Source organism: Fukomys damarensis, unplaced genomic scaffold, assembly GCF_012274545.1.
Source record: "Fukomys damarensis isolate Sample0158 unplaced genomic scaffold, DMR_v1.0_HiC HiC_scaffold_14, whole genome shotgun sequence".
Classification (NCBI taxonomy): Eukaryota; Metazoa; Chordata; class Mammalia; order Rodentia; family Bathyergidae; genus Fukomys; species Fukomys damarensis.
In genome coordinates, this window is record NW_022900926.1 from 29,169,023 (window position 1) to 29,182,850 (window position 13,828).

Sequence of the window (13,828 nt, forward strand, 5' to 3'; positions counted from 1 at the left end):
AAAAAAAAAAAAAAAAAAGTGTGTTTAGGGCCGGAGATTTAGCTCAGTGGTGCTACTGCCTGCCTGGCAAGCACAAGGACCCAAGTTTGATTCCCGGTACCAAAAAAACAAGTTTTAATAACTCCAAGAAATTTGCTTTGTATTTCATACACACACACACACACACTGGCTCACTGCAATGTATACTTCAGTTTATACTCACTGGTTGAACAAAAAGCTTAGTACAGTGCTTAATAAACTATAATATTCTAGACTGCATCCATAATATAACATTAAGAATAACGGGTTCCTTGAGTGAACACAGATTATAAAGTAGTCAGGCCAGAACTAGGCACATGCTTGTTCCCAGCAACTAAGAGGAGTATACTGAAACAACTGTTAAGCAAATCACATTCTTTGATGTGATAAAACGTTCTAGAACCAGGCCTGAAGATTCCAGGTTCAACGTTAAAATTATGCCTTATAGTGTCTACCTAGAAAAAAAAATGGAAAGATTTGAGCGAAGCAAATTGCTGTATTGCTCTTACTCATTGCTGTATCTCTTGTGTTCTCTCAGAAACCTTGTATAGACTAAATTAATCTTTGACATTTTTTTGGACCAGAAGATGAGGCAAATCCACGAAATGCACCATAGTCCTGACATTATTAAGAAGACTGGACAATGATTTTAAAAAGGACTGATAAGTATAATAAATCAGATGAATCAATGACTCAAAAATGATTTAATATTAGTACTTTTGTAAGCTATTAGTAATAGTACTGCTTTAAAAATTATAAGCAATTCTCTTGCTTTCCTTCTTCTACATTGAGTAATTTCTTAATTACAGGAGCATTTAAAGAAATCATATTTCTAATGAAGACTGAGTTGGCCCTGATGAGAAAATACCAGACTTCAAAGTTCTAAATCTAGTATGTTTCATAAACAGGTAGGAGATTTCAGTAGAAAAAGAAGACAGTGATTATGGTCTAACTCCTGTGAGAATATTAAAAGTACTGTCAACAATGATCAAGAGAAAACCTACCAGGCTTAACCAAGGCAGAAGTATCTGATAAACACATGAGTTTACCTATGTGCATGTACATGTATCTCTAAGGATTTTACTAGAATTTCAAAATGTCAAACTAAAAATGTAAATAGCCAAGAAAAAAACTATAAGGGCTCCCTTAAAAAAAAAAAATGACTATCTGGACATATTTAGATTTAAAAAAAATTCAACCTGCTCAATCACTCCTAGGAAGAATTAGGTGTTCTGTTCAGAGTACTGGAGTAGGTATTTGACATGAACAAATAGAAATGGAGGATGCTCCATAATCCCTTTAGCCACCATACCAACAACCATTTCAACTACAAAAAAAAAAATTAAAAAAAAAAAAAAAAAAAAAAAAAAAAAAAAAAACGTGGGGTGGGGGGATGGAATAGAAAACTGTCTAAACAGTTTAGAACACAGGGGAAACAAATGACAAGCAAATAAAAAATAACAGGAAGGACTTGACTAATCACAAAGCACTGAACTTTTTATTTTTTATTTTTTTTAGGTTCTGATAAGTTAAATGACTACAAGTACACAGATAACTATGACTGGTGTGGACTTATTCAAACAGAGCAGAGATCCCTGTAACATTTTCCTTAACGGGTGATTATGAGTGACTAGATTCCAGAACTACAACACATATCTGAAATCTCTACATTCCACATCTGAAAGATTTGGCTACCCACAATAGTTAAGTAATTTTTCTCCCCAAAATATATCTTTTTGAGATCTCAAATTCTAATACTCTAGAATGAATCGGTTCTAAATTGCTTTCCAGACTCTCAATATCACATGGAGAAATCAAGTTTCTTCTAGCATGAATATATTTATGAGAAAAGTCCAAGTCTTTTTTCTATACTTCAGAAGAAATTGGCCTTTTTCAAGTCCCATGGAAGTCTACTTGCAAAACTTGACTTCCTATTTCAATAACAAAATCAGTAACACCGTTTTTTACCCACTAAATTGTTACTATAGAGACATAGACAATTAGCAAAAGGAAGCTTTCTCATGGCTCTTCCTAAAATTAGGCACCACCATCTCCCTAGAGGGTACCACTTGGGACAGCAGGACATCTGCCACCAGCCATTTAGAGAGGAATGTTTAAAGGTTGGTACCAAAGACCAGTAACACAAATGAAGCTCAAAGAATTGAGCCTTTGAAGGTAAAATCTTAAAAAAAAAAAAAAAAAATCTCTTAAACTCCCAATATTACATCACTATATTCTTCCTCTGACTCAAATATCCATCACTGCTCCCTTAATTATTTGTAATTAATATACATCTGACTTCCATGTCCCCTAAGTTTGTTTTGGCCATCGCAAAAACCTTATAGTAATATGTACAAAGTAGTATTTTTACATGCTTTGGTGCTTGAGAATTCTCAAGGCAAATTTCTATGAAAGTTATAGGGGTTGCTACTAAAAGACACGTACTCAGAAAGGAACCATATGAACTCAAAAAACTTGAATTTCAGTCAGATATAAACCTTTCTTTTTATTGAACAAATAAAGATTTTGGTGGCTAATTCTATTTTTAAAAAGTGAACCATATTAAGTTTATAATATAAAATAAAACTGAACAAACTGGTTATTCGATAAATAGAAAGCCAATCTATAATATGTAATAAATCACTGAAATGGCAGTGTGACAGATCACAATAGATGGAAAATTTTAACAAGCGGACAAAACAAAAAATGCTCATACTTTCTGTCAATTCTTTTAAAAAATGTTACAGGGCCAGGGATTTAGCTCAATGGTTTGGGCGCCTGCCTTGCAAGTGCAAGGGCCCGAGTTCAATACCTGGTACCAAACAAAACAAAACATTACATAGAGAAGTGAAATGACACACCACCATACATGTTCAGAATGGCCATATTTAATGAAGTCCAAAAAATCTCCACCACTGAAAGTCAGCATTAACTGTTTTTGTTTGGTTCTAGGCATTGAAATTTGGGACTTTTGTGTATTAGGCAAGTGCTCTACCAGTAAACTACACCCTAAGACCTTTTTTTGCAGGGGGTACCAGGGATCTAACTCAGGACTTTGTGCTTGTGAAGCAGTGCAATGCCACTGCGCTAAATCTCCAGCTCCAAGATAAATATGTAACACATTCCTATCCATACATTTTTTGTTTTTCCTGGTACCAGAAATCAAACTCAGGACCTTGCACTTGCCAGGCAGGAACAGTGCCACTGAGCTAAACCCTGGGCCTGTCTGAGACCATTCTGTTTTGTTTTTGAGACAGGGTCTCACTATGTAGTTGAGACTGACCTGGAACTCACTATGTAGCCCAGACTGGTCTCGAACTCACAGCGATCCTCCTGCCTCAGCATCCTAAGTGCTGGGATTACAGGCATGCGCCAGCACGACCAGCCTCTGAGACCATTTTTTAATGGAAGAATAATTCATAGTACAGTAAATAATTATTTTCTATATAACACTACTGGACAATACTAATATTACTGATTTCCTTTACAAATTCCTTAGTGAAAGAAGAAACAGGAGTGTAGGCACCACAAATTTAGCTTAAAAGGTAGGCAGTGATCTTATTTGATTTATAATCCATATTTTTAGGGATTTAAATTTGACGTGACATCCAAACTAATTTTAAAATGGAGCTTTATAAAGATGTATTTTGTCAGTCTAAAATGTGCCTACTTCCACTTTAAGATGTTCTTATGTTTACTCACATCTTAAAATAGTTATACAATTTAGTCATAGGCTATGGCTACTGTAGGTTGAATTTCATTTTCTCAAAATGTTTGTTAAAAGTCTTAACTCCTAATACCCTCGCAGGCACCTTAATTGAAACTGGGATTAATACAGATGCAAATTAGTTAAGGTGTGGATTCCTAACCCAATATAACTGCTATCTTTATGGAGGCAGATAACTGAGTAATGGAACTATAAGCCAAGAATTTAAGGACTGTTGAGATTTGCCAGAAATCGGGAAGAGGCAAAGAAAGATTCTTCTTAGATCTTTGAAAGAGAGCACATCTCTGATGAAACCTTCATTTCAGATTTCTAGCCTCTGGAACTAAGTGAAAATTTTTGTTGTTACACGCTACCAAAGTTTTGCTACGTTGCTGCTGCAGCTCAAGGAAACTAATCTACAGATAGCATATACTAACATCTACCTTTCAAAAAGACTGTCTTTTAAAGTAAAGCATAGCATTAAAGCCAGCAAACCCATGTGAGAACACCTGTGCAAATCAAGACCTGTGTGACCATGGACATCTCTCAAGTTTGGGTCATTTGTGAAGTGATAACGAAGTCTACCAGAAAGGTAGTCTACCAAAATTTCTGAAAATGAAATTATGCGGAGTGCCTGCCACATGAAAGTTCAACCTGTTTCTCCCTACTACTCCCTTCTCTCCCTGTTAACAAAAATGCATTTTAATGTGAGTCATGAACTACAGAACTAGCAATCCAGAAAGCAATATACTGTTCAGAAAGAGCACTATAATTAAAATATGATTAAGTAAATTTTTAAAAGATTACTGTCTTAGGGCATTTGATGGCTTTGCCACCCAGGAACATATAAGGCCTTTTCCTTGGTCTGACTATAGTAAAATAATAAATTCTACCCTTCCCCATGTATAGAGCTCAAAGCAATTTTAATCCTTGTAAGAAAAATGGTCTATTCTTAAATAGCAGTTATCCTTTACACTTTCAGAGTAATAGGTCTTATCACTTTATAGAGACCCTTTCTAACATATAAATTGTAACAGTAGCTCAGTAATAAGCAAACTCTTGTTATAAAAAGTACTTATTCAAATGTGAAGAATTTTCCTGCATGTAATAATCATAAAAGCTTATTACCCTTTTTGGAGGGGATGCTACTGGGGGCTGAACTTGGCCTTCACCCTGGATTATATTCCCAGCCTTTTTTATTATTTGTTATTTTTGAGACAGGCTTTCACTAAGTTGCCCAGCTGACTTGGAATCCTCTTGACTCAGCAGATTAAAGGTGTGTGCAACCACGCCAAGCTAATACAGTGGTACTTCAGTTCACAAACTTAATTCTTCCCACAATTCTAGCCACAAATAGAACTGGACAAGAACTGAATCAAATTTCCCCTAAGGTCAACATTGAACCTAACCACTGAATTTTATTTAGTTCTCATCCAACTCAGTTTACAACCAGAATTGTGGAATTAAGTTTGTGAACCAAGGTAGCACTGTAATTACCTTTGCTAAAATTAATAGACATACAATTGTCTCACAATTTTGATTAGCATATACTCTGAGGTGTGTATTAGTCAAGAATATGGTCACAATGCTCAGTCACTGGTTGAAGGACTCTGGAAAAAGGTGTCAAAGGCCGACACCATAAAAGGCATTATACGAATATAAACTGAGTAACTTGAAGGCATGAAAAGAAAGAAAACCTAGAATCAGGTTATGTATTTTCATAAGGCAAAATAATTGTATCATCCATCACCACTAAGGACAAATACCTGTAAACTCTTCATATGAATTCAAATGAATAAGCACTAGTTTTGAATACTATGTGTAAAGGTAATTTCACATATTTTAATTCAGGCCAATGGAATATTTCTAAAGTAGTTTTTTATACACAAGCAGACAGTATTAAGTTTTGGTTATAAATAAATGCAAACTTTTAGAAAGGAGCTGTCATAAACATATCCTAAAATGCAAATTTGTAAGCAGTCACTGACTTTGCTTTACAAAAACATTCCAAGGGTGAAGGGATTTTGAAATTTTAATCTGTGAGAAAAAATGTTTTCAAAAGAAAACTTACTGGGCAGGGGATATTATCTCAGAGATAGAGCACCTGCCTAGCAAGTACAAAGTCTTGGGTTCAATCCTAATAGCACTGTAAAGGAAAAAAAAAAAGAAAAACCTTGTTTAACATCGGTGCAACATAAGTCTGTCTCTGAAAGTTACTGGGAAAGTCAAAACTATTATGCCATGGTATAATCTAAAAAAATCATGAAAACAGACTCTAAAGGAACTAGTTAACTAAAGGAAAAGAAGGTACCATGAACACTTGTAATGAAAACAGAACTTCAGTGGTTAACTACAGCTATAATTTATAAAGATGAACAAGCCTGGTGGAGCTGTATGTTTTTCTGCATATGTATTTTCCTTTTGTAAGAGAAAAAACTCACATTTGGTGAACATCTACTATATGACATTTTCTGACATGGTACAAACTAATTTCTTAATGTGGCACAATAGGGTTTCAATAGTCACTCAAATGTTCATGTTATGAGATCTGGGGAAGGTACTGAAATATGTGACTTAGTGTTCTCTCAAACAAAACAGGTATTAAAAGAACTATCTCATAGGACAGCCATGAAAATTTGGAAGTAACAGAATTATCTCAGGTGCTGTTTTATGTAAGTATTAAATACTAGGTACTATTATTTTTAATAAAAACTGTAACTCTACAGGTTAGCTATTAAGAAATAATGCTCTGAGGCTCAGTAACTAGTCCAAAGATTCTGTTCTTATTTTTCTTCAACTGGTCATTTACCAAACAGAAAACTTATTTCTTAAACGTAAAGTATTTAAATGCTGTAAATGACCTTAAAAATCAGTAAAGGGAAGTGAAATAAATAAGTCAAACATGTGTAAATACTGAATAGTTTCTCTGGTGTGAAAAACTGTAATAGTACATAAGATCCTAATGATATAATTGACCATGTGAAATATGAAGAAAAGGGCTAAAGGTGTAGGGAAAATGCGAAGGGTAGGGGAAATGTAATAAGGGGAAAGAAAAAAATATGACAAAATGAAAAAATGGAAATAAAGTGTTTGTAAATGGGGAGGGGAGGAGGGGGTGAAGGGAGGGCATGGACGAGGGGAAAAAAATGAGAACCAAGATCTGTCATATAAAGATACACGATCCCAATAATGAATGTAAATGTAGTGTACACCTTAAATATACCAATAAACTCAATAAAAGGAAAAAAAATCAGTAAAGGGGTATAAAATTACTTTCAGTGCCAACAAGTTCAATAGTCTTTACCCAAAAGGCCCAGTGAAAAAGAAGCCTGGAAGGCTATAATAATGATTTAAAGCCTATTCGGGAAAAGGTAGAAAAATAAAATGGAGATGGAGGGAGGAGAGAGACAGGACAACCAAGTCCTACAATAGTCAGCTCTCTGTATTTGCTTCTGTATTTGTGGATTTAACCAATTTCAGACAAAAAACATTTGGAGGGAAAAAAGCATGTGTACCGAGTATGTGCAGACTCATTTTTCCTTATTATTCCTTAAACAATGGAGTATAACAAAACCTTTATATTGTACTAGGAATTTATAATAATCCAGAATTGATTTAAAGTATATGAGATATGTACAAATACTATGCTACTTCATGTAAGAGCCAAGTATCTACATATTCTGGTACTCAAGGGGATTGTCCTAGGACCAATTCCCCATGGATACCAAGGGACAACTGTTTGTATTACTCATTAAGTGTCTCTTGAGTCCTGTGCAAAAGTCCCGCAGCTTACTATCTGAAGTATCTAACATCTTCTACACAATACTAAATTAGCTTATTAGCACATTTCTTCCCCTTGATGTATTACTTAGAGTATCTGTTTTGTATCTTTCATAATCTTAGAATGGCAAGGCAGAATAATTCTAAGTGCACACACAAAATGAAAAACCCGCTTAAAAAAAAAAAAAAAAAACAACGAATTAACTGCAGGGACAGAAAATGTCACAGTAAAACTCTCATCCAAAGAAACCACTGATCTGTTTTAATTATTCAAGTGCAATCCACATCTAAATTGTCTTGCTAATAACGTTCTTTCTAATCACTGAATGCAATTTTGTTCCAGAGGTTTTTTTCCTACAATCAATATATTTAATTACAACATATCAAGTACATTTTTCTTTAAGGTAATCTATTTAAAAAGGTCTACTTGACTAAAAACTATACCCTAGAGCCAACCTGGCATGGTAATCTCAACATTATGGGAAGGTGAGGCAAAACAATCCCAAATTCCTAGCCTGGCAATTTAGCAACTTAGTAACTCAATGAGAACACGTGTCATAATAAAAAAAATAAAACTAGGACCGAGGATGTAGTTTATTGTGAAGGCCCTGAATTCGGGTGAAAATTATACCTTACAAAATGACCTCAAGTTTCCTTCCATATTTTTCTTGTTTTAATAGTTCATTTTTTAGATTAACATTTGAATTATCTGTAGCTGACCCCTACTTTTCATTCTCCATAAGCAGTTGCCAGAAAATGTATTGCTTTGCCGTTAATAAAAAAAGTTATATGTAAATATTTTGATTTTTTTTAATGTTAAGAATCTTAAATATATTTTGAGATTTACTAATTTTAATGTGCTAAAAATCACTAGATACATATAATTTATATATGTGTATTACCATAGACTATTCTATATTAGTTTGTGATGACCACCAATACCCCTACAATTTTCAAAGAGGTTCCACAAGTGATTCAGTTATACATTTCCTGGCCAAGAACCAGAGATTTAAAACTGCTTTCAGTATTCATGTGTTTCTACTTAAAGAACTCTTCCCAACACATCTCCCCCGCAAAGAAAGTAATTAAGGCTGTTCTAGCTTCAATAACTTTTGATGGATCAAAGCATCTTGTTTTAAAGCTCTATTAAAATCTACAAAAACCAATTTTTCTCTTCAGAAGTGAGAAATAAAAATTTTAATGCCTATAATTTAGTTTAAAAGATGTTTTATATAAAAATCAAAGCATGAATAATTAAGGAAATATTAGCCAGGGATTTAGCTCAGTGGTTCCACCACCTGCCTCGCAATCACAAGGTCCCAAGTTCAACCCCTGGTTTAAAAAAAAAAACAAAACACACACATATATATCATTAAGGAAACAATGATAATTCTCTATCACACTGCAGCATCTGAATACTTAATTGGAAGCACTTGATGTATGTGCCTGGTGTGTCTTATAATCAGAGACATCCAATGAAACTGTTCATAAAAAAACTGCAAATTTAAAAAGGTTACCTCTGTGTAGCTTCATAAAATATAACTTTTTATATGAGTGACAAATGGCAAATCAAACAACTAAACTCACAGGACATGAGGAACTGCTTTGGTAAGAATGAAATAAACAATGAATAGATTTTTTTATCAATGAAATATTACATGAAGTTACTTCCATAGTTTTGAATGAATAATTTCATGCTATTTCTTTCAATGCTTTTCAAAATATTTATCTACCCCATATACTAAATTACAATTAGAATAGAGCATTCCACCCATAACATTGCAGATAAAGGGTACTTTGCTGCAAAGTAAGTTTCTATCCAACTATAACAATCAAGGATCAGCATATTTGTGCTCAAAACCAGAAACTAATATTTAACAAAATCGTTAGAGATTTAGAAAAAAATTTTAAAATTAATGATTGGGACAACTAGTACTGCAAAGAGTCTTACCACTCTAACACATCACACATTACATACTATGTTAGGCTGGGTGTGTGTGTAGCTCAGTGAGAGAGGGCATTCACAAAGCCCTTGGGGCTCAATCCCCAGCACTAAATCAAACCACACCAAACCAAACTCCACAATGTAATTCAGTATCTAATGTAGTTTCTGCCTGCTGTACCTCAAACCAATATATTGAAGCAGTTTCAAACTATTATTCTAGTGTCAGAACGATGATCAAAAGTATCAAAAGCGTGATAGGTTCAGTCCCATCAAAGTAAAACAATTTTTTCTCCAGCATTAAAAAAAAAAAAATGAATTTGTATCAGTTTTCGGAATTTAAAAATGAGGATGAATAATCTCCTTTCATGTCAATTTCAATAGCAAAACCAGGACAAAAAAAGAACAAGCACATAATTTCTTTCTAGCTACCTTAAAAAGAATATTACACATATTTCTCAGATGGCTTTTAAAGACACAGTACTATAATTTTCATCTCCAAACTTTCAAACCAGTCTGAGTACCTACATGAAAGTCTAACAGGGATGAAAAGCATGGGGGTCAAAAATCACTAACACGTCTCACATTTTTTATTGCTACTTAATTCAGGTGAATGTCACTTAATTTCAATCATGGTAAATGCAACTAAAGTTAAAAGAAACAATCCATTTAATATTACTTACTTAAGGAGGAAGCTAATCTCCTGAACATTAAAACCTTGAACCAATATTGCAGTCCCTCCTCCTTGTTCCCCTAAGATCTGAAACAACTCAAATTAGCAACTGATTTACCTTAGAAATAGACACCATTTAAACATTTCTACGCTCTCCTGTTTTTCCAAATAAAATAATGTACTATGTCTATTCGGGCCTTGTAAGAAAATACTTTATTTTTGGCCCAAAACCTTAAAGTTCTTATAGCTTTTTAGATCATCAGAGGTAAACAAAATCAATCCAAGTTTACAGGGATGGTATGCTCTAACCCTGCTCGAGGACTGACACGCACAGCTGGGATCTGATTAAATCAATCCAAGTTTACAGGGATGGTTTGCTCTAACCCTGCTCGAGGACTGACAAGCACAGCTTAGGGATCTGATAGAGGAAATGATGAGCTGTCAGAAATGCAAAGGAAAGAAAATGAGTATTCACAGAGCCAATGAGGGCTTCCATTAGAAACAGACAAACAAACAAACAAAAAATCCAATGGTTTTATGTATCTATTGTATATGGAAAAACTAAAAGAAAATAAGCAGCAAATAAATGAAACTTAAAAGCAAAAACAAACAGGAAACCAACCCCCAGTTTTTCTCTTACTTGGTTTTCCTTGGAGGCTTATTTAAGGATTGTTTCCTAGAGCCTATGAAACACATGATGGACACTTTGTTTTTGGTACACAAATCAGTATCTTTACAAATCAGTATCTTAAAGTCCATCAACACCAGTATACATTTTGGACAACAAAGAAATTCACACCAGGCATGTGAATTACTAGGCTCATTTAGTGCTACAACTATCTCTGCAGAAAATCAAATATAGTGTAAAACAAAGCAATGCAAGCATTTATGTGAAGTTTGGTTCCATGCTAAATCTGAAAACATACTTTACATGAAAAAACTGCCACCCTGACAATAATATTTTACTTTATATTTCTTATTTACCTTCATCAAGACTAAGAGCTGTAACTACAGTATGAACAATGTTAATTTGCCAAATGTCTCCAATTTTCTATGAGGTTTTAAAGAATATTTTATTACCTGATTTTTAAACTTTCTATTTTTCTCTGTATATGCATGGAGATAGACATACAGAGAAATAGAAATAAAAAAACAAAACAAAACAGTGACTCACACAATAAACATACATGGATGTTACATACATACTTAAAAGACTGCATAATTTTTATATCAAAGTACACACTTTTCCACCATATAGTTCTTCACTGTTTTAAGAGTAATAGGAAACTTTCGCAGCTAAACACATGCTACTAATGATTCATGGTTTTAAGAATTTGTAGGTTAAAAAAATACAATTCCTAGAACACTGTTATCAAACAAGTAAGTTTTATTGGCATCTAAAAACAAAATTCACCCAACATTGAAACGTACTTTAATATTTATGTTGTTTTCTTTTTAACTCACTGCAGCATGAGGAACAAATCACACACACACTTACTTTGGAGTAACAGAGACCATGGTGTAGATTTTACAAAATCACTTTTTAAAATCTCTGTATTATGCTCCTCAAATATCTAGAGCCAGTCTTTGCATAAAATATCACAGCTTTGTCTATTACCTTAAAATTCTGCAGCAGCCTAGAGATATGGATAAGATATACCATCACTTGCTATCTTGAAATATATCTATTACCATATCCAACCTAATGATAGTATCTAAAAATTCTTTCTTCCATAGGAAGTCTCTGACAAGCTGTTATTCATTTCCTTGACATTAAAAGAAATCTGGGGGCAACATTTATATTTTATCAGAAAAATAAAAAAAAATGTTTACCTACCATGTTCATATTAAGAACAATGTCTATACAAGTCAGTTATACAATTATTTTAAGAGAAAGGTGAACATGAACATCAGATTAACTTAATTCTGGCAGACAAAAGTGAACAACTATGGTCCAGTCAGCCATTAATCTATTACAGAGAGATGACAACTTTACAAAATGTATCTTTTACCTACTGAGTGATGATTATGTCCCTTCAGTTTCTGTGCTTTCTACCACCACTGGTTCACTTTCTATATCAGCAACTGTGTCACTCTTCTCCTTGTTTATCTCACTTGAAGATGTCAGTTTTTCATAAAGTTCAGGATCATTCTGTACTGGTAAAGGCGGTGGCTGAGCATGTCTCTCTGCACTTTCACCATTAACCTGAGGCACATTATCATTTTTTCGTTGAGAAGTGGCCCCTTCAAAATAATTAAAAACCCGGGCATGAGGCGGGGGGACCCAAGTGTTTTGAATTCTATCTCGTCCAAGACGATTTCCATTCATTTCTCTGCAGAAATCCAAATCTCTGTCATCCCTATCCCTCTGCCTCTCCCAGGGTCTTCTGCGGTCATCAAAATCTCTGTGAACTTCTTGTCCAAATCCTCTGTTCCAAGGACCACTTCTAGGATCAAATCGATAGTTTCCAGCCCGAAATCTACCTCGTTCTTCATGTAAGCCTTTTGGACCACCATATACAGGTAGAACCCGGTGTTCTCTCTCATCAAAATCTCCTCTATGCCCCCAGGGCTTCTCTGGAGTAAGGCCAAAGTGGTCTCTTCGACCAAGATGATCTATACCTGGCCTCACAAGATTTTCTCTTATGTCTACAGGAGGTCTTCCAAAGTGATCCCTACCATCTAATGGAGGCCTTCCAGGACCTTCTCTTGGATCTATAGGCCGCCCAACCACTTCTCTAACATCCACAGGGGGAGGTCTAGGAATGGTATCCCTGGGTTCTATGAGAGGAAACCGGTAATCTCTATCTCCCTCCTGTTGAATGTTATCATTCCCAAGTGGTATCCTTTTTTCTGGGGTAGTAACATTGTCTATACTTTGTCTTCCTGGAGCTAGAAAAGGTCTTTCTGGCTGACTGAAAATATCTCCTGGAGGAAAAGGTCCACGGGGTGGTGGATGAAGAGCTGAATCTAGCACTGATGGGGGAGGGATCCCCCGCTGAGGTGGAATTCCAGGCTGTATTAAAGGGAACCTTGGTCCAGGTGCCTGTGGAATTAGTCCTGGACGAATATCCAACATTGGCATTGCAGGCATCCTTTGACTTGGGATATTTAAAGGGGGTAAGTTTTGCGGTCCAGCTGGTGGCTGTGTTCCCAAAAGTCCAGAAGTATTTGCAACATTTGGTGGCTGTACTCCTACAAGTCCAGAAGTATTAGGCATATTTGGGGGTAACACTCCCAAAAGTCCAGAACTATTTGACACGCTTGGGGGCTGTATTCCCAAAATTCCAGAGTTATTTATGATATTGGGTGGTTGGGCTCCAATAATCCCAGTACTACTGGAAACATTAGATGGCCGGACCGCAAGTATTTCAGAATTACTTGATACATTTGGTCTTTGGACACCCAGAATTCCAGAATTACTTGTCACATTAGGTGGCTGTCCTCCTAAAATTGCAGCATTACTTGAAATATCATTTGCAATCACTAAAATGGAAAGGGAAAAAAATAATCCAAAGTAAGTTATTCTGGTATAAAGAAACTACATTATAAATTCTAGCAATTAACTTAATCAGATACTTATAGAATGAAGCTACACTAGATGTTAAAAATATCAATATCATATAGAATGAAATTTAAAGATTAAAAAACAAATGGGGCTATAACCTAAAATAACCTTACATAAAGTCTCTTAAAAAAAAAAGTCACA

The 13,828-nt window shown here is 34.8% G+C and overlaps 1 protein-coding gene across 9 annotated transcripts in view; it reads right to left on the reverse strand.

Annotated features, from left to right (window-relative positions):
- The window catches only part of Scaf8 (SR-related CTD associated factor 8), a 194,460-nt gene that overhangs the window by 96,050 nt on the left and 84,582 nt on the right, over positions 1–13,828 (reverse strand). For all 9 annotated transcript variants that reach the window (XR_004517135.1, XM_033763304.1, XM_033763306.1 and 6 more), the window contains one exon: positions 12,132–13,605. Coding sequence is in view for 8 of the 9 variants with exons in the window: in XM_033763304.1 (XP_033619195.1) it covers positions 12,146–13,605 (1,460 nt within the window). In the remaining variant the exon portion in view is untranslated. The remainder of the gene's footprint in view (positions 1–12,131; positions 13,606–13,828) is intronic.